Source organism: Paroedura picta, chromosome 12, assembly GCF_049243985.1.
Source record: "Paroedura picta isolate Pp20150507F chromosome 12, Ppicta_v3.0, whole genome shotgun sequence".
Classification (NCBI taxonomy): Eukaryota; Metazoa; Chordata; class Lepidosauria; order Squamata; family Gekkonidae; genus Paroedura; species Paroedura picta.
The window spans coordinates 48,823,433-48,844,949 of record NC_135380.1 but is presented as its reverse complement, the minus strand read 5'-3'; the positions used below and the strand labels follow the sequence as shown (position 1 = coordinate 48,844,949).

Genomic DNA, 21,517 nt, shown 5'->3' with positions numbered 1-21,517 from the left:
TTCTCTGCATCCTCCGTTAGAGTTTGTTCATCTGCACCCAACAGTGGGCCTATTGTCTCCTTTACTTTACGTTTGCTCCTCACATAACTGAAAAATCTTTTCTTGTTACAATGGGCTTCCCTGGCCAATCTTAGCTCACTCTCAACTTTGGCCTTTCTGATGATTGATCTACAGTGCCTAGTAACCTGTAGGTACTCTTCTTTAGAGCTCTGTCCTTCCCTCCATTTCCGAACCTTTCCCTTTTCTTTCTTAGTTCCTCTTGAAGTTCTCTGTTCATCCAAATAGGCTTATTAGAGCTCCTGCAGTATTCGCATCTTTCTGGGACAGTCATGGATTGAGCATGCAATAGCTCCTGTTTGAGTAGCGCCCACCCTTCACATGCTCCCTTCCCTTCCAGCATTCTCGTCCATGGTATGACACTCATCATGTCTCTGAGTTTATTAAAGTTTGCCCTACGAAAATCCAACATCCGTGTCTGGCTACAAGCTTCCTTGCCTCCCCATCTCAAAAGGAATTCTATGAGGACATGGTCACTTCCCCCTAGGGTCCCCACCTCCTTCACCTCATCCACCAACTCTTGTCTGTTGGTCAGTATTAAGTCCAGTATGGCTGAACCTCTTGTGGGTTCATGTACCATTGGATAAATGAAATTGTCAGCAAGGCAGGTCAGAAAGTTGCATTACTGAGGACGCTTCGCAGAGTTTGTTTCCCAGCACACATCTGGGAAATTGAAGTCATCCATGATTACAAGGTCCTGCTGCTTGGATATTTTCATAAGCTGCTCACAAAGTGCAGCATCCACATCCTCTCGTTGGTCAGGCGGTCGGTAGCAGACACCAACCACCACACTGTTTGTTTTCCCCTCGCTTATTTTCACCCAGATGCTTTCCACTGTAGTTATGGTCTCCTTCACTAGAATTTCCTGACAGGTAAGCCCTTTCCTCACATACAGTGCCATTCCCCCTCTTCAATCTATTCTGTTTTTTCTGAACAATTCATATCCATCCACTATTACATTCCAGTCATGAGAATCATTCCACCAAGTTTCTGTGATGCCTACTAGATCATACCTTTCCATCAGTATGAGAAGTTCCTGCCAAACACATTTTTCCCCAACTTCAATAAGTGCAGTCCATCAGGTGCTAGTAGGCCTTCTTCAAGAAAGCGTATCTCATGTTTCCAGAAACCAAATCCCTCCTGCTGGCACCAGCTACGCAGCCACTGATTCACCTCCATTATCTTCCTCTCCTGACGCATTCCTCTTCCCTTGACAGGCAAGATTGAAGAGAATACCACTTGTGCCCCCATTTGCTTTGGCTTCCTCCCTAGATCTTGATAGTCTGTTTTAATAGGAGCGATGGTATTCATGGACATGTCATTCCTTCTCACATGTCATTTGTTCCCTCCAGATGTTTGCAGATCACTCCCTTTAATATCTGCTCCATTATCTTCCCCACAACAAATGTCAGACTCAGGAACTTTAGATCTTCAAGAGAAAATGAAGCCCATAAGAATGGAACCATGAAGCCAAGGGATGTTTCCCACTTCTAGAGATCTGTGGGAAGGACAAGGAATACCCCCCACCAAACCCCAGCATTAAAGATAGGTTTCGAAAGAAGGATCATCACAGACCAACTGGTCTTGCTCCTTTCAGATCCACCTTCCTTTTCTGCCCTTCTTTTGCTATTCATGCCACCTACATTCCCACCACCTGCAGCTGTTATGCCTTAGTTTACAGGTTCACTTGAGGAGCTTCAGGACAGAATCCTAGTTGTCCTGAGTTCCTTCCTAGGAGGCTAGTTGACATCATCAGCCTCCAGGGACATTCTTCCCTGACTGCCTTAGCAAGCTTCCTTTCATACTGATTCCTTCCCTCCTCCCTTCCTGTCCCACCCCTCTTCCCAGGACATAAACTCCATAACCTCTTCTTAACCTTTCCTTTCCAGGGGATCCCAAGGGCTCCTCTCCTCAAGGACCATGCTTGACCAAGCTGAGGCTGTTCTCAGCACGTATCCCCCCCCCCCTCCAGCCTTCTCCCACATGGCTGTCTCAGGGATAGGAAGCCTTTGGGGAGGGTTCGGTGGTTGGCCTTGGCCCTGGCAACTGTGTTCCACTGCTTGGCCATGACACGAGAGTCACATCTCCAGGGTCTTTGCTCTCCTGCCACATGGATCCCACCTTTCACAGTGGTCCCAGAGATGGGTTGGGCCACAGTGCCCTTGCTGCTGCTGCTGGGAGGAGCAGCATGGAAGCTTCCTGACATGCCAGCTCTGTATTTGGATCATTTCTCCAGGCCAGGTGGGCCATGACACTTTAAAGGGTGGTTGGGGGTGAGGCTCTCTGTCTGACTGGACTCATCCGCCTTGGCGCTTCTCCTGGCTGGGGGCAACATTGTTGCTGCCACCAGAGTACAGGTGAGGCTACCTGGCTGGGCTTGGGGAGCCACGGGTAGTGCTGAGGCCGCTGTGCAAGTTTGGAAGGGGGAGTCTTGTTTCTGCTGCTTTACCACTCTGAACCATTGGAAAGCCTTCTGCTCTCTCCAAAGGAACTTGGCCATTTTCACTGTCACACTTCACAAAGGAAACTCTTGACCAGTGATGCATATGATTTTTCCTACCTAAATGGATAACTTGACATTTATCACTATTGAAATTAATTTAATTCCTTTTAGCCAAGTTTTCTAGCATGTCAAGATCATCGTTTCCAATTATGTCTTCTGGTTTGTTTGCTATACCTCCCAGTTGGTGTCATCTGCCAATTTAATCAGTACCACCTCTATTCCTTCACCCAAATCATTTATGAATATGTTGAACAGCACAGGGCCCAGAGATCCCTGAGGCGCTCCACTTGTTACTCCCCTCCATGAAGATGAGGAACCATTTACAAACCTCCCATCCCAAATCAAGTGAAATGATTTTGCAATGCTGACCATGATTCCCCTCCCAAGAGAAGACTGAGGAGAAGTGGGAATTGAGCAGTTCAGCCCTCTCTTCATCACCTGTGACATTACAATGTCACTTTCTGGTCCCTGCAATGGGCCTACCATGTGCCTGTTCTTTTTCTTACTTTGAATATAACGAAAACCCCTTTTTTTGTTGTTTTTAGCATTTCTTGCTAGACGAAGCTCATACTGAGCCCTCTCCCTACATGCATTGGCCATTTGTTTATATTACTCCTTGGTTATATGGTCCTCCTTCTTTTTCCTAAATGAGTCCTTTTCATAACTCAATTATTTTAAAAGCTTTTTATAGAGCCATCCTGGTTTCTTTAGATTCTTCCCAGTTTTCCTTCTCAAGGAAATTTGTGATTGTGCCTTCAGTATTTCACTTTCCAACCTTCTTGGACTTCCATCTCCTCAAGTTTTTCTGACCACCGGATTATATTCAAAATAACTTTAAGTTTGTTAAAATTTGCTATCCTGAAGTCCAGCCTGTATTTGTGACTACGTACAGCTTTTTTCTTCCCCAAGATAATGAAGTCCAAAATCACATGGTCACTACTACCAAGTGTGCCCACAACTTTCCCCTTATCAACCAGTTCTTCCCTACTGATGAGAGCAAGTCTTAAACAGCAGATCCCCCCCCCCCCCAGTTGTCCCTTCTGTTTCTGGGAAATAAAGTTGTCAGCAAGACAAGTCAAGAATTTATTGCACTATTCATTTTTAGTAGAGATGGCCTTCCAACAGATATGTGGGTAATTGAAATCTCCCATGACCACTAGGTCCTGTCCCACTGGTAACTTTGTAATCTGGTCTAGGAGCATCTCATCCAAGTCCTCCACCTGGCTTAGCGATCTATAGGAGACCCTCCCACAATAAATTCACTATAATTTCCAACTCCTTTTATTTTTATCTAGAGATTCTTAGCTAAGCTCTCACAAATCTCTTAGTCTTAGCACATTGGAGAACAGAAAAGGTATTCCTCTCAACCACAACGGCCTGTGAAACATTTTATGAGCTTATGTTTTGGCAAAGCAGACATTTTAACAGCTGCCATCCTTGCTGACCATGAAAGTTTTAAGTTATTCCAGCTCTTTAAGTCTTGTTGAATAGAGAAGCAAAGTTTGTCTGTCCTCTTGTACTGGGTTCTCCGCTAACTGGTGAGACACCTTTCCCACCTTTCCCAATGGTCCTCCAAAAAGTGCTCCATGAGTTCTTTCCATGTGTTATGAGAGTATTTTTCCTCCTGTCCAATAAATATACTGATGGGGCCTTGAAAGTGTATGTTAGGTGTTATTGTTAATTGCGAAGTCATGTCCGACCCATCGCAACCCCATGGACAATAATCCTCCAGGCCTTCCTGTCCTCCACCATTCCCCGGAGTCCATTTAGGCTCACACCTACTGTTTCAGTGACTCCATCCAGCCACCTCATTCTGTGTCATCCCCTTCTTCTTTTGCCCTCAGTCACTCCCAGCATTAGGCTCTTCTCCAGGGAGTCCTTCCTTCTCATCAGGTGGCCAAAGTATTTGACTTTCTTCATCGCTCTCCTCTGTACCCTTTCAATTTTATCAATTTTACCTAGAAGCGTATCCCCCATCCAGTAGGCATGCTTTTCATTTTTCTGACCCAGATGCAGAACTTTACACTTATCTTTATTAAATTGCATCTTGTTCTCATTTGCCCATTTTTCCATTGTGTTCAGATCTCGTTGAACTCCGTCTCTATCTTCCGGAGTATTTGCTAGTCCTCCCAATTTGGTGTCATTTGCAAACTTGATGAGTAGTCCCTCCACCCTCTCATCTAGATCATTAATAAATATGTTAAAAAGTACCAGACCGAGCCCCGAGCCCTGAGGTACCCCGCTACTCACCTCCCTCCAGTCTGATGAAACACCATTGACAACATTGGTGGGTGACTTATGGATTCTATTAATGTTAGGTGGATCGATTGACAGTTCACACACAAAGGATGCTTGTTACTGGTTCATCATCCTCTAGGAGATAAGTGATGAATGGAGTGCCTGGACCCTATCTATCCCGGAGCCTGTTGTGGTTCAACATATTCATACATTGGATGGAGGAATAGTTGTTGTTATGTGCGAAGTCGTGTCCGACCCATCGCGACCCCATGGACAATGATCCTCCAGGCCTTCCTGTCCTCCACCATTCCCCGGAGTCCATTTAAGTTTGCACCTACTGCTTCAGTGACTCCATCCAGCCACCTCATTCTCTGTCGTCCCCTTCTTCTTTTGCCCTCGATCGCTCCCAGCATTAGACTCTTCTCCAGGGAGTCCTTCCTTCTCATGAGGTGGCCAAAGTATTTGAGTTTCATCTTCAGGATCTGGCCTTCTAAAGAGCAGTCAGGGTTGATCTCCTCTAGGACTGACCGGTTTGTTCGCCTTGCAGTCCAAGGGACTCGCAAGAGTCTTCTCCAGCACCAGAGTTCAAAAGCCTCAATTCTTTGACGCTCGGCCTTCCTTATGGTCCAACTTTCACAGCCATACATTGCAACTGGGAAGACCATAGCCTTGACTAAACACACTTTTGTTGACAGGGTGATGCCTCTGCTTTTTAGGATGCTGTCTAGATTTGCCTTAGCTTTCCTCCCCAGGAACAAGCGTCTTTTGATTTCTTTGCTGCAGTCCCCATCTGCAGTGATCTTAGAGCCCAGGTAAATAAAATCTGTCACTACCTCCATTTCTTCCCCATCTATTTGCCAGGAATTGAGAGGGCCGGATGCCATGATCTTTGTTTTCTTGATGTTGAGTTTCAAGCCAACTTTTGCACTCTCCTCCTTCACCCTCATCAACAGGCTCTTTAGTTCCTCTTTGCTTTCTGCCATTAGAGTGGTATCATCTGCATATAGTCAGAATCTGAATTCATTCCAGCCTCTGTTGCTCTGTCTCCTTAGCTGTGGTTTCTTTAACAAGGCTTTATGGTTCCTTCAGTATTTATTCAAAGGTTTGTGTCAGGTGTTTGTGTCCTCTCCCCACCGCTCCCCATCACGGCTATGGGTTAATTTTTTTATTTCCGGGAGATTTTTGCAAGTGGATCATAAGGCACAAAAATATTGGCTTGTGCCGTCTCATCCATTTTTAATGCTTCTGTGCAGCAAAATCTTTTGGAAGAACATCAGAAGAGCTATTGTGCTAAAAAGTGCTCTCTCCAGCACTCTGATTTCTATGAATGAACTGAGCTCTCTGAAGGAAGTTCCTGCAAAACAGCTCAATTATGTCCCAGTGTTAGGAAATGAAGCTCTTAGAACTAAGAACATCATGAGGCTGCTGTGGCTGTGCCTTTCTGCTATGCTACTGAAGTAGAAGATCCCTGCTAAGTTCAAGAAGGGTAGCAGTAGAAAAGAACAGTTACTCATAAAAGCTCTTCCCCTGCCACGAGTCTTTAAGGTGTTCCTGGACTCTTGCCTTTTCCATCATCAGAGACAGTCTACCTTAAATGCCAGATGAGCTCCCAAGTGAGATCAGGAGCTCCAGCAGTTCCAGCAGAGCTAATCCACCAAGCCTTTGGTTGAGGCCAGCACAGATACAATCAGGTAATCCATGGGCCTCCCCGTACATACACTCCCAGCAAACAGCTGGGCAGGGTGCGGGAATGCAGCTAATCGTATTGATTTGCATTAGTTGGCAGTTTTGCCTGGGATTGACGGCTAGCTCCACCCTCTATTGAGTGGGCCTTTGTGTTATAAAAGGCTCTTGCTCACCAGAGGCACTAGAGCAAACAGCTAGGCCAGGAGAATCATAGAATCATAGAGCTTGAAGGGAACACTTGGGTCATCTATTCCAACCCCTGCACTATGCAGAACATTCACAACCCTATCGCTCATCCACTGAAACCTGCCACCCCCCTTAGCCTTCACAGAATCAGCCTCTCCGTCAGATGGCTATCTAGCCTCTGTTTAAAAATTTCCAAAGATGGAGAACCCACCACCTCCCGAGGAAGCCTGTTCCACTGAGAAACCGCTCTAACTGTCAGGAACTTCTTCTGGATGTTTAGATGGAATTTCTTTTGAATTAATTTCATCCCATGGGTTCAGGTCTGTCCCTCCGGGGCAAGAGAGAACAATTCTGCTCCATCCTCCATATGGCACCCTTTTAAATACTTGAAGATGGTTATCTGATCCCCTCTCAGTCGTCTCCTCCCTAGGCTAAACAGACCAAGCTCCCCCAACCTTTCGTCATACATCTTATTCTCCAAACCCCACATCATCATCGTTGCCCCCCTCTGGACACGCTCCAGTTTGTCTACATCCCTCTTCATAAGGGGTGCCCAAAACTGAACACAGTACTCCAAATGAGGCAAACCAGAACAGAGTAAAGCGGTACCATCACCTCTCGTGATCTAGACACAAAACTCTGTTTGATACAGCCCCAAATCTCATTTGCCTTTTTAGCGACTGAGTCACACTGCTGACTCGTGTTCAATGTATGGTCTCCTAAGACTCCTAGATCATTTTCACACAAACTACTGCCAAGACAAGTCTCCCCCATCCTATATTTGTGTATTTGGTTTTTCCTACCGAAATGCAGAACTTTTCATTTGAACTTCATTTTATTCAATTTAGCCCACTTCTCAAGCCTATCGAGATCATCCTGTATTCTTATTCAGTCTTCTGTTGAGTTTGCTACCCTTCCCAGTTTAGTATCATCTGCAAATTTAATGAGTATCCCCTCTAATCCCTCATTTAAATCATTTATAAATATGTTGAACAACACAGGCCCCAGGACAGATCCCTGGGGTACTCCTTTTGTCATTATTTTCCAAGAGGATGCTGAACTATTAACAATACCTTGTGGGTATGATCTGTCAACCAGTTATTGATCCACCTGACAGAATTAGGCTCCATTTTACCAACTTGTCAACAAGAATATAATGTGGTACCTTATCAGAAACTTTACTGGAATCCAGATAAACTATGTTCACAGCATTCTCCTGATCCAGCAAGGTAGTCAACCAAAAAAAAGAGATAAGGTTGCTCTGACATGATTTGTTCTTGCGAAACCCATACTGAGTCATAGAATCACAGAGTTGGAAGGGGCCATACAGGCCATCTAGTCCAACCCCCTGCTCAACGAGTCTTAGAAATCACAGCTCTCTGTTCCAGCTGCTCAAGGATAGAGTGTTTATTTGTTTCAAAATTTTGCCAGCTACAAATGTCAAGCTGATGGGTCGATAGTTACCTGGATCCTCCTTTTTCCCTTTCTTGAAGATGGGGACAACATTTCCCCACCTCCAATCATCTGGCACCTCAGCTGTTCTCCAAGAAGTATCAAAAACAATGGACAGAGGTCCAGAGATTACATCTGCAAGTTCTTTTAGTATCCTTGGATGCAATTCATCTGGCCCAGAAGACTTTCTTACATTTAAAGAAACTAAGTGTTTGTGGACTGACCCAAATGTGATCCTAGGGCACCATTCCCATCCCCCATGTTGTGTTAAGTTTTTGCCACACTGAGCTCTATTTCCCTCACAAGAGAAGACTGAAATAGGAGTTAAGCAGTTCAGCCCTCTCTTCATCACCTGGTATAATTTCAGTTTCTTGTCCTCGCAGTGGTACTATGGTGTCCCTATTCTTTTTCTTGCTTGAAATATAACTAAAGAAGACTTTTTTGTTATGTTTAGCATTTCTTGCTAGCCTGAGCTCATATTGAGCTTTAGCTTTTCTAACACTCCCCCTACAATTATTGGTTATTTGTTTATACTCATCCTTGGTAATAAGGCCTTCCTTCCATTTCTTAAATGACTCTTTTTTATTCCCCAAATCTTTTGACAACTGCTTATGGAGCCAACTTGGCTTCCTTAGGTTCCTTCCATGTTTTCTTTTCAAGGGAATTTTGTGATTGAGCCTTCAGTATTTCACTTTTAAGAAACTCCCAGCCCTCTTGATCTCCCATTTTAAGTCTTTCTGACCACGGGACTATACACAACATACCTTTAAGTCTGTGAAAGTCAGATTTCCTGAAGTCCATTCTATACGTACGACGTAAAGGTTTTCTCTTTCCCACGATTGAAAATTCCAAAAGCACATGGTCACTGCTACCGCGTGTGCCCACTACTTCCACCTCACCTACCAGTTCATCCCTATTGATGAGAATCAAGTCTAGAATAGCAGATCTCGAGGTTCCCCTCTCTACTTTCTGGGAAATCCAGTTGTCAGCAAGACAAGTTTATAATTTAACGGAGTTTGTATTTTTAGCAGAATTGGTCCTCTAACAGATATTTGGGTAACCTGAAGTCACCCATGACCACTGTTTCCCCCCCTTTTGAAAATTATGTTATTTGGTGTAGCAGAATCTCCTTCAAGTCCTCGGACTGGCTTGGTGGTCTATAGCAGACCCCAAAAGTAATACTTCCTACTCCTTTTATATCTACCCAAATACACTCAACTGAACTTTCACGCTCCAGTTCCTGTATTTCTTCACAAGTATAACGATTCTTAACATATTACTTGCCAGAGGCTTGCCAGGGGCAAAAATTAAAGACATTTCAGAACGGCTGCCAAAACTCCTCAAATCTAGGGATAGCTACACATTTGTGATGGTTCACGTGGGAACGAATGACATGTCCGTCAATACCATAGCTCCTATTAAAACAGACTATCAAGATCTAAGGAGGAAGCTCGAGCAAATGGGGGCACAAGTGGTATTCTCTTCAATCTTGCCTGTCAAGGGAAGAGGAATGTGTCGGGAGAGGAAGATAATGGAGGTGAATCAGTGGCTGATAGTTGGTGATGGCAGGAAGGATTTGGTTACTGGGACCATGGGACAGGCTTTCTTGAAGAAGGCCTACTAGCACCTGATGGACTGCACTTGTAGAAGCTGGGGGGAAATGTCATTGCCAGGAACCTGGGGAGAATCATCAGGAGAGCTTTAAACTGAAGCCACAAGGGGAAGGAGACGTTCTGTATAGGGAGTGTAAGGAAGGAGACCGATCGGGGGCAGCCCAACCAGAAAGGCCAGCTCATAGGGAACCAAAAGTAAAAGCATTCAGAGGCCTTTATACTAACACCCAAAGCATGGGCAATAAGAAAGAAGAACTGGAATTTCTTATGCTGATGGAAAGGTATGATCTAGTAGGCAGCACAGAACTTGGTGGAATGATTCTCATGACTGGAATGTAATAGTGGAAGGATATGAACTGTTCAGAAAAAACAGAATAGATTGAAGAGGGGGAGTGGCACTGTATGTGAGGAAAGGGCTTACCTGTCAGGAAATACTAGTGAAGGAGAGCATATCTACAGTGGAAAGCATAAGCGAGGGGAAAACAAACAATGTGGTGGTTGGTGTCGGCTACCGACCGCCTGACCAATGAGAGGATGTAGATGCTGCACTTTGTGAGCATCTTGAGAAAATATCCAAGCGGCAGGACCTTTTCATCATGGGTGACTTTAATTTCCCAGATGTGTGCTGGGAAACAAACTCTGCGAAGCGTCCTCAGTCATGCAACTTTTGACTTGCCTTGCTGGCAATTTCATCTATAAAATGGTAGATGAATCCACAAGAGGTTCAGCCATACTGGACTTAATATTGACCAACAGGCAAGAGTTGGTGGATGGGGAGAAGGAGGTGGTGATCCTAGGGGGAAGTGACCATGTCCTAATAGAATTCCTTGTGGGGAGGGGGGGGGGCAAAAAACCTTGTAGCCAGACACGGATGTTGGATTTTCATAGGGCAAACTGATGAGTGTCATACCATGAACGAGGATGCTGGAAGGAAAGGGAGCATGTGAAGGGTGGGTGCTACTCAAACAAGAGCTATTGCACACTCAATCCATTACTATCCCAGGAAGATGAAAACACTGCAGGAGCTCTAAGAAGCCTATTTGGATGAACAGAGAACTTGAAGAGGAACTAAGAAAGAAAAGGGAAATGTTCAGGAAATGGAGGGTAAGACAGAGCTCTAAAGAAGAGTACCTACAGGTTACTAGGCACTGTAGATCAATCATCAGAAAGGCCAAAGCTGAGAGTGAGCTAAGATTGGCCAGGGAAGCCCATTGTAACAAGAAAAGATTTTTCAGCTATGTGAGGAACAAACGTAAAGTAAAGGAGGCAATAGCCCCACTGTTGGGTGCAGATGGACAGACTCTAATGGAGGATGCAGAGATAGCAGAAACGCTCAGAGCCTATTTAACATTTGTATTTTCCCACGGGTCAAAGGGTTTAGGCACATCTAGAGTTGGCAGTAGCCAAAGGATAGTATCTGGGTGGCAGGTTGACATGGATAGAGAGGTTGTCAAGAGGCATTTAAGCTAGCACAGACTCCTTTCCTCCCCTCCTCCCTTGCCTCTCCCCCTTTCCTCTCGCTTCCATGACATTCTTCCTTTTCCTTCCTCCCTCCCTCTTTCTCTTATGCACACACACACACACACACACACACACACAGATGCCTTCCTCCCCACTCCCCCCTGACATCTGTCCCCTTCACTATCTCTTCCCCACCTCTTCTCTGGTCCCTCCCTTCTCTCAGTCACAAACACACAGAGACTCCTTCAAATCCTCTGGGCTGGATGAAATGCACCCGAGAGTGCTTAAAGAACTTTCCAGAGAACTTGAAGAACCCTTGTCCATCATCTTCGGGACCTCTTTAAGGACTGGAGATGTTCCGGAGGACTGGAAGAGAGCAAACGTTATTGCGATCCTCAAAAAAGGGAGGAAGGATGACCCAGGAAACTACAGATCAGTGAGTCTGAGCTCTGTTGTGGGGAAGATAATGGAGCAGATATTGAAGGGAGCGATCTGCAAACATCTGGAGGACAATTTGGTGATCCAGGAAGTCACCATGGATTTGTCTCCAACAGGTCCTATCAGACCAACCTGCTTTCCTTCTTTGACCAAGTAAAAGGTTTGCTGGATCGTGGATATTCGGTTGATGTCATTTATTTGGATTTTAGTAAAGCTTTTTATAAGGTTCCCCATGATGTTCTGATGGATAAATTGAAGGACTGCAATCTGGATTTTCAAATAGTTAGGTGGATAGGGAATTGGTTATAGAACCGCACTCAAAGAATAGTTGTCAATGGTGATTCATTAGACTGGAGGGAAGTGAATAGCGGGTTACCTCAGGGCTCAGTGCTTGATCCGGTACTTTTTAACATATTTATTAATGATCTAGATCAGTGGTCCCCAACCTTTTTATCACCGGGGACCACTCAACGCTTGATAATTTTACTGAGGCCCGTGGGGGGGGGGTAGTTTACTCCTCTACTCTCAACCTACTGCCCTAACGCTCTCTGATCGCTATGGTAATGTTTAAACATCCCTTCAAAATAAGATACAGACACGCCACAACAATGAACATAAGGAACATTTTTATTTTCATGGAAATTTTAACTCATGACAATGACAAATCAATGGGAACCCTGAGCTTGTTTCTCCCATCTGGGAGTGATCGGAAACAATGACACCTGAAGTGTGTTGCAAAGGATCGGGGGGGGGGATGAAGTAAAGGGCCGGGGGGGGGGAGAAGGCGTCCTTCGCGGCCCACCTCCAATTACTCGACGGACCACATGTGGTCCGCAGCCCACAGGTTGGGGATCGCTAATCTAGATGATGGGGTGGAGGGACTACTCATTAAGTTTGCAGATGACACCAAATTGGGAGGACTGGCATATACTCCAGAAGATAGAGACAGAGTTCAACGAGATCTGAACACAATGGAAAAATGGGCAAATGAGAACAAGGTGCAATTTAATACAGATAAGTGTAAAGTTCTGCATCTGGGTCAGAAAAATGAAAAGCATGCCTACTGGATGGGGGATACGCTTCTAGGTAACACTGTGTGTGAACGAGACCTTGGGGTACTTGTGGATTGTAAGCTAAACATGAGCAGGCAGTGTGATGCAGCGGTAAAAAACGTGAATGCCATTTTGGGCTATATCAACAGGAGCATCACATCAAAATCACAAAAAGTCATGGTCTCATTGTATACAGCACTGGTCAGACCACACCTGGAGTACTGTGTGCAGTTCTGGAGGCCTCACTTCAAGAAGGATGTGGATAAAATTGAAAGGTTACAGAGGAGAGCGACGAGGATGATCTGGGGCCAAGGGACCAAGCCCTATGAAGATAGGTTGAGGTACTTGGGAATGTTCAGCCTGGAGAAAAGAAGGTTGAGAGGGGATATGATAGCCCTCTTTAAGTATTTGAAAGGTTGTCACTTGGAGGAGGGTAGGATGCTGTTTCTGTTGGCTGCAGAGGAAAGGATACGCAGTAATGGACTTAAACTACAAGTACAACCATATAGGCTAGATATGAAGAAAAAAAATTTCACAGTCAGAGTAGTTCAGCAGTGGAATAGGCTGCCAAAGGAGGTGGTGAGCTCCCCATCACTGGCAGTCTTCAAGCAAAGGCTGGATACACACTTTTCTTGGATGCTTTAGGATGCTTTGGGCTGATCCTGCGTTGAGCAGGCAGTTGGGACTAGATGGCTTTTGTGGGACCTTCCAACTCTATGATTCTATGATTCTATGATTGCTACACCTCCCCCCTTCTTTTCTTGTCCATCCCTTTTGAATAGATTGTACCCTTCAGTTCTAGTAGTCTAATTGTGAGTATTATCCCACCATGAAGAAAGTGCCAGCTCCGGAGCTACTGGTGAGTGTTCCTTTCTTTCTTACAGTGAGGGCAGTACATAGGCTGCAGAAGAGTGGGGGCTGTTTGAATCATAGAATAATAGAGTTGGAAGGCACCTCATGGGTCATCTAGTCCAACCCCCTGCACTATGCAGGACATGCGCATCCTAATATCTCCTCTACTGTAACCTGCCACCCCTTTGACTTGCAGAGAAATCCCATCAATGTTGCTGTTTCCCCCTGATACTCATCCCAATTTTGTATCATAGCTTATGAAACTGTGATATACAGGTTAGGCAGGTCTAAGATCACAGAATCACAGAATCACAGAAAGTGGAAGGGGCCATACAGGCCATCTAGTCCAAACCCCTGCTCAACGCAGGATCAGCCCTAAGCATCCTAAAGCATCCAAGAAAAGTGTGTATCCAGCCTTTGCTTGAAGACTGCCAGTGAGGGGAAGCTCACCACCTCCTTACGCAGCCTATTCCACTGCTGAACTACTCTGACTGTGAAAAATTTTTTCCTGATATCTAGCCTACATCGTTGCACTTGTAGTTTAAACCCATTACTGCGTGTTCTCTCCTCTGCAGCCAACGGGAACACCATCCTGCCCTCCTCCAAATGACAACCTTTCAAATACTTAAAGAGGGCTATCATGTCCCCCATGAGCCTCTTGTGGCGCAGAGTGGTAAGGCAGCCGTCTGAAAACTTTGCCCATGAGGCTGGGAGTTCAATCCCAGCAGCCGGCTCAAGGTGGACTCAGCCTTACATCCTTCCGAGGTCGGTAAAATGAGTACCCAGCTTGCTGGGGGGTAAACGGTAATGACTGGGGAAGGCACTGGCAAACCACCCCGTATTGAGTCTGCCAAGAAAACGCTGGAGGGCGTCACCCCAAGGGTCAGACATGACTCGGTGCTTGCACAGGGGATACCTTTACCTTTTACCTTTTATCATGTCCCCTCTCAACCTCCTTTTCTCCAGGCTGAACATTCCCAAGTCCTTCAACCTATCTTCATAGGACTTAGTCCCTTGGCCCCAGATAATCAGGATACCCTTCCAGGGCTGTCAAGAAACCCCCTTGGTTTCACAAAATTCTGGTTGAGAAAGCCTGCCTTCATTGCTGGTTATTTGATTTATAGCTCGCTTTTAGGGTATAAGATGTGTAGTTTTAGTTACTGTTGTGGTCTCTTCCTGTCCTCCGGGACATCTCCAGTCCTTAAAGAGGTTCCGAAGATGATGGACAAGGGCTGTGTAAGTTCTCTGGAAAGTTCTTTGAGTACTCTCGGGTGCATTTCATCTGGCCCAGGGATTTGAACTCATCCAGTGCAGCTAAATGCCTCTCGACAACCTCTCTATCCATGTTAACCTGCCACCCAGACAGTATCCTTTGGCTACTGCCATCTCTAGATGTGCCTAAACCCTATGGAGAAAAACAGATGTAAAATAGGCACTAAGCCTTTCTGCTTTCTCTGCATCTTCCGTTAGAGTTTGTCCATCTGCACCCAACAGTGGGCCTATTGCCTCCTTTACTTTACGTTTGCTCCTCACATAACTGAAAAATCTTTTCTTGTTACAATGGGCTTCCCTGGCCAATCTTAGCTCACTCTCAGCTTTGGCCTTTCGTATGATTGATCTACAGTGCCTAGTAACCTGTAGGTACTCTTCTTTAGAGCTCTGTCCTTCCCTCCATTTCCTGAACATTTTCCTTTTCTTTCTTAGTTCCTCTTGAAGTTCTCTGTTCATCCAAATAGGCTTCTTAGAGCTCCTGCAGTGTTTTCGTCTTTCTGGGATAGTCATTGATTGAGCATGCAATAGCTCCTGTTTGAGTAGCGCCCACCCTTCACATGCTCCCTTCCCTTCCAGCATTCTCGTCCATGGTATGACACTCATCATGTCTATGAGTTTATTAAAATTTGCCCTACGAAAATCCAACATCCGCGTCTGGCTACAAGCTTCCTTGGATCCCCATCTCAAAAGGAATTCTATGAGGACATGGTCACTTCCCCCTAGGGTCCCCACCTCCTTCACCTCATCCACCACTAGAATTTCCTGACAGGTAAGCCCTTTCCTCACATACAGTGCCACTCCTCCACCTCTTCGATCTATTCTGTTTTTTCTGAAAAGTTCATATCCATCCACCATTACATTCCAGTCATGAGAATCATTCCACCAAGTTTCTGTGATGCCTACTACATCATACCTCTCCATCAGCATGAGAAGTTCCAGCTCTTCCTTTTTATTGCCCATGCTTCGGGCGTCAGTATAAAGACATCTGAATCCTTTTACTTTTGGTTCCCTATGAGCTGGCCTTGCCAGTTGGGCTGCCTCCGATCGTTTTCCTTCCATACACTCCCTATGTTGATCGTCTCCTTCCCCTAGTGGCTTTAGTTTAAAGCTCTCCTGATGAATCTCCCCAGGTTCCTGCCAAACACATTCTTCCCCAGTTTCGATAAGTGCAGTCCATCAGGTGCTAGTAGGCCTTCCTCAAGAAAGCCTATCCCATGGTCCCAGAAACCAAATCTCTCCTGCCGGCACCAACTACGCAGCCAGTGATTCACCTCCATTATCTTCCTCTTCCGACGCATTCCTCTTCCCTTGACAGGCAAGATTGAAGAGAATACCACTTGTGCCCCCATTTGCTTGAGCTTCCTCCCCAGATCTTGATAGTCTTTTTTAATAGGAGCGATGTTATTCAGGGACATGTCATTAGTTCCCACATGGACCATCACAAATGGGTAGCGATCCGTAGATTTGAGGAGTTTGGGCAGCCGTTCTGAAACATCTTTAATTTTCGCCCCTGGCAAGCAACACACCTCTCGGGTTAGGGGGTCGGGCCCAGCCACATGGCGATCCATTCCTCTTAGCAGGGAGTCTCCGATTACCAGTACTCTCCTTTTTTTTTCTTCTCAACTCCATTTCCTTCTGTCCCCGTGGCCTCTTCCCTTTGTCTTGGACTTTGTTTGGGGACCTCTTCCCTTGTTGACCCTTGCACCTCCTCTGCAAGGGCCTGAAATCTATTCTGGAGCTCCAAAGGCCCCGAGAACTGTCTCGCTCTTCGCCGTTGAGTCTTTTTCCGAACTGACTGCAGAGGCTCCCTATTGTGGTCAATCTGCTTATCCTCTTCAGGACTAGTTGTATTGTCTTTATTCCGAGTTGCAGGGCTCTGGTCTATGAACTCCTCCCCTTCCTTACTTTGGGTCAGAGTAATAATTCTGTTTTCTAATCTCCTAATCTTTTCCTCCAAAAGTCTTACCATCTTACATTTGGGGCAGCTGTAGTCCATCTTGTCTTCTGGGAGGAAGGCAATCATGTCACACTCACTGCAGATGATGGGATGAGTGTCCTGGAGGTCCATTGTAATGTCTAGGCAGTGCAAGTACTAGGGAAATATAATCTACTGATATAATCTACTGATTCTAATTGCTCGGCTAAGAGCCTCTGGCGAGGAGCAGCCCCTTTTAAGCCTCCCAACAATTACCCAGCAATCACCTCACCCAGGCAGCACAATAGCCTCACCTGGTCAGCAGCAACTCTCCCCAGTAGCTCTCTCCACGTGCTCTCAGTTGTCTGAGGTCTACGTCCTTCTTGAAGTGAGGCCTCCAGAATTACAATCCACAAGTACCCCAAGATCTCGTTCACATACAGTATTACCTAGAAGCGTATCCCCCATCCAGTAGGTATTCTTTTCATTTTTCTGACCCAGATGTAGAACTTTATTCTTATCTTTATTAAATTGCATCTTGTTCTCATTTGCCCATTTTTCCATTGTGTTCAGATCTCTTTGAACTCTGTCTCCATCTTCTGGAGTATTTGCCAAATCTCCCAATTTGGTGTCATCTGCAAACTTGATGAGTAGTCCTTCCACCCCCTCATCTAGATCATTAATAAACTAGAAATAAAGCCCATTTTATTTTTTAATAAAATGGGTGCTAGGGGTCATGTTCGAGGGAAGGCCTCACAGAAGGAAGGCTTCCCTGGGGTCTGGGATGGGGGGACAACAGCGGGCGGCAGCACGGGGAGACGGAGCCTGCTGGCGGCTGGTCAGGCGGGCGTGGCTGGCAGGGCTGGTGGCTGCCCCTCAGGGGCGCGGCTTGGTTGGGGGAGACTTACCGTGGCTCGGGCGTGCGTCGAGATGAGGATCGGTGTGGGGCGCGATGTAGGCTGCCCGGCCCACTCCACCCCCCACCCGAGGCTTTCTTGAGCCTTCTCCCGGCCTCCGAAGCGGCCTCGCCGCGTCTCTGACGCGGCGAGCCCGCTCCGCCAGCCGGGAGATGGCTGCCCGGCCCACCACCTTCACCCGAGGCTCTCTCGAGCCTTCTCCCGGCCGCCGGAGCTGCTCCGAGCTGCTCCGCCGGCCGGGAGAAGGCGGCGCAGCTCACCCCTCACCCGTGGCTGTCTGGAGCAGCCGGGCAGATTCCCTGGGCGGGTGAAGCAGCCAATGGGGGGGGCGGGATGGACACTCGGAGGGGCCAATCAGGAGCCGCTTTGCGGCTCCTGATTGGCCCCTCCGAGTTTTTATCCCGGACAGGGCCCGCCCTAACTCCTCCCACACAGCCCTTACTGCTTTATTCAGTCCGTGGCGCTCCGCGCCACGGGGCTGTTTAAAGATATGTTAAAAAGTACCGGACCGAGCACCGAGCCCTGAGGTACCCCACTACTCACCTTTCTCTCTTATCAGGCACATGAAATGCTCTATATGCTCCAAAGTGCTGACTCCATGGAAAACGGGGTCCCACACTGCATATTTGGCTATATTTTATTCATAATAACAATGTTCTAATGGAAAGGTCAAATCTTAGAAACATGGCACACAGTGAAATGCTGCTTGCCATACTCATAAGAAGTGTGCATGAGACAACATGGATGCTGACTTTTTTCTGTATCATGCAGGCTGCAGGATGTGAGATAAAAATTATTTTTGGATCTCAAATGTGACTGTGTGTGGAAACAATAACTCCCCCCCCCCCGACTTCACAAAGCAGTCAGTGTTTACATACTGGAAGACAACAGCGAATTTGGGGGATTCTCCCCCCCTCCCCCAATAAAATCTTAAAAGCCATGTGCAGTGAAGTAAAACACAAATCTTACCGGATTCCTTTGTTTTGTGCAATGCTGTGATGAGAAAGTCTCGAGACTGCTGATATTACCTGGTATGAAAGAGAGAGAGAGAGAGAAAAGAGAAAACCAAGATAAAGCCCAGGATCTATAACAAGAAATAAATATTATGACAATATGTATGTAAGTTTTTTTCCCCCTCTGTATATCAAGAACAGTCCTAGCTGCATTTTATGGACCCAAGAGAACTGCCAGCATAATCGTCCTCCTCAAATTTGTAACTGAGATCATACTGCTGGGCACACTGAAGTCCATGGGACATGCAGGGGAGGGTGAGTTCCAAGGACCTATTGTCAGGGATGCAACCCAAAAATACCACTTCAAGGCACCAAGGCTTGCCAATGCCACACACACTGGATTGCTAGATGTCCCGCCCATTCTCCCTTGCTGCCTCCCATATCTTTCATTAATGTCACTTCTCTCCTCCTTCAGATTCCACCTCAAAGGCTACCTCTTAAGTTTGCACCGCCAAGGAAGCCTGATCTGCTTCACCACCCATTTTGTTGCCCAGTTTTAGACTGAAAGCTTTTGGCCCAAGAAACTGTCCTTTCACCCATGTTATAGAGCAACATAACTCATGGAAAGACAAATAGCAATTTATTTGCATTCAGGAATATAACGGGCACTAGATTGGGGAAGGGGATGTGTGAAAGAACTCTGCGGACAGCCTCCCCCTCCCTCCAGGAACTGGAAAGGCTGCAGGCAGCTGTTAGGGAAATCACCGGCAGGGGCAGCTCTCACACGGCAGCGATCTGCAGCCTCCGAGCCTCAGAAGGAAGTGGAAGGAAGAGGGGGTGGTCGGGGTGGGGGACAGAAGGCTGACCGCTGAACAGACAGGCAAGCCAGTTGGAGGAGGAGGCATTCAGGGCTAGGACAGCTGCCCTGAGTGGGTGTTAAGAGCTGACTGGCACTTAAGCCATGAGACAGCTCCTCCTCCTAGGCCTTACCAGAAATATTAAGTGGAACAGATTTATTATGCAACTTCTATATTGCTCCCTCACAATCAGATGCCTCAGGGTGGTGAACAATACAGCATTAATAAGACAATCAATATAAAAACCAAAACATACAATAAATAGAACACAGCTATAGAATGTTGTTCAGTCAATGATGCTGGTTCCATATCTACCTGATTCCTCTCCACCCTTCCAACCCTACCTTCCTTGGCCTGTCTGCAATAGCTTTCTTATTATGCCCACACTGACTGAGGTCCAAGATACATGTTTTATACTATTTTATCAACTAGAGGCAAAGCCCATTGTATGTCTAAATACAATGGGTACTAGCCTTTCCCCGCAGGGAGCCCCTGGAAGCCGCGCTCCGCGCAGCTGGCGGGGGCTCCCTTATTAGCAGGGCGGGAATCGGCTGGGCCAGTTGGCAGGCGCGATTAGCCCAGCCGATGGTCTCTCCGGAGGAAGGGGCCAATCGGCACCCTTCCTCATCCCAGACAGAGCCCGCCCTAACTCCTCCCACAAAGCCCTTTCGGCTTTATTTAGTCCGCGGCTGCTGCGGTGCCGCGGGCTGTGTTAAGATGATTCTTTTATGTACTTTGTTAATGCCAGATGTTTTTATGTGTTTTGTAATTTGACTACTGGTCTAGTATCATAATAATAAAGACTTGACTTGACATGTTTGACTTATCACCGTGTGCTGCTTCACTGTGATGACTCCTCAGAACAACAACCACCCAGAACACCAGAGACCCATCTATGATGGTAGGATGGAGGTGGCAGTGAAGGAACCACTATAAGCTGCTCATCAACACTTCATAACAATAAACAGCCTCTCCCTCTACAACACTCTCAGGATGCCATTATAAGAGAGGCTGTACAGCGGCAAGAAATGAGCCTCCAGGGAGAGCAGTATATAAATGTAATAAATAACAGGTGTCTGATATGAGGGCTTTCTTGGCATGATGGATGAGTGTATAAGCAGTGGACACAACTTCCATGCCATATTCAATGCTGGAATTGCCTCCAAAACAAGGCAGATACATCTCAGCTGTCATAAAGCCCACTGTGCAAGACAGAAATTATCCTCAGGGGCTTGTAATATTTGGAGATCTCCAGGAATCACCGGAAAATATAAGGCAATATCTGCATAAAAAGTATTTAAAGAGCTATTAAGAATAATAATGATTTCCAGATTTGACATGAAGACCTTTGCTACAGATGGAGGTACAGAAGAACAATTCCTAATTTTAAAAGAAAAAAGTCTTCATTGAATCTGAAATAGTTCTGTTCTAACACTAAATCATATAGATCCATAATGAAATGTGTTTGAAGATGTTGAATTGTTCTTTGAGTCATGCAAAATCAACTGCATACCTTGCGTCTGTATGGGGGAATATTGGTATGAAGAGCAGTTACATCTGCTGTAAGGAGAATACAGTTTAAAGGAGCAGAAACTTTCCTAATAAAATCACTAGTATCTTTAATGTAAGATGGAGTGTCTCCTACAAAGGGCTAAACTGTGCAAAGGGTTGAAGAGCAGACTGGCTGCACGATCCGCTGGAGGAATGGTGCAGAGCGCAAAAAGGAGACAATCCGACGTTGTGCAGGTGGCAAAAGCGTAGCAGAGTGCCCCAATGGCCACACATTGTTTAAAAAATGGAAGCAAACTGAGGGTCCCGAAAGGAAATGGGCACACGCAGTGTAAGGGCTTCCTGGCCCAGGGGCACCTGTGCCCATTTCCTTTAGTTACTCTCTAGCCCAGGGGCAAAGGAAAATCCCCATCCCCAACGCAGAAGCGGCATGAGGGCTTCCTGGCCCAATGGAATTGCAGGCCCCCACCCAGGGCACTTACATGTGTCCTGGTGCACGTCCAGGGGCAAAATGCCAGCAGAGAGCCCCTGGATGGGTGGAATGGCAGGCCTGCCA

General features: G+C 46.3%; 1 protein-coding gene across 11 annotated transcripts in view; it reads right to left on the bottom strand.

Annotated features, from left to right (window-relative positions):
* Positions 1 to 21,517, bottom strand: part of VAV2 (vav guanine nucleotide exchange factor 2) — a 389,230-nt gene that overhangs the window by 147,695 nt on the left and 220,018 nt on the right. For all 11 annotated transcript variants that reach the window (XM_077305014.1, XM_077305020.1, XM_077305015.1 and 8 more), the window contains exon 3: positions 18,612 to 18,670. In XM_077305014.1, coding sequence (XP_077161129.1) covers positions 18,612 to 18,670 — 59 coding nt within the window. The remainder of the gene's footprint in view (positions 1 to 18,611; positions 18,671 to 21,517) is intronic.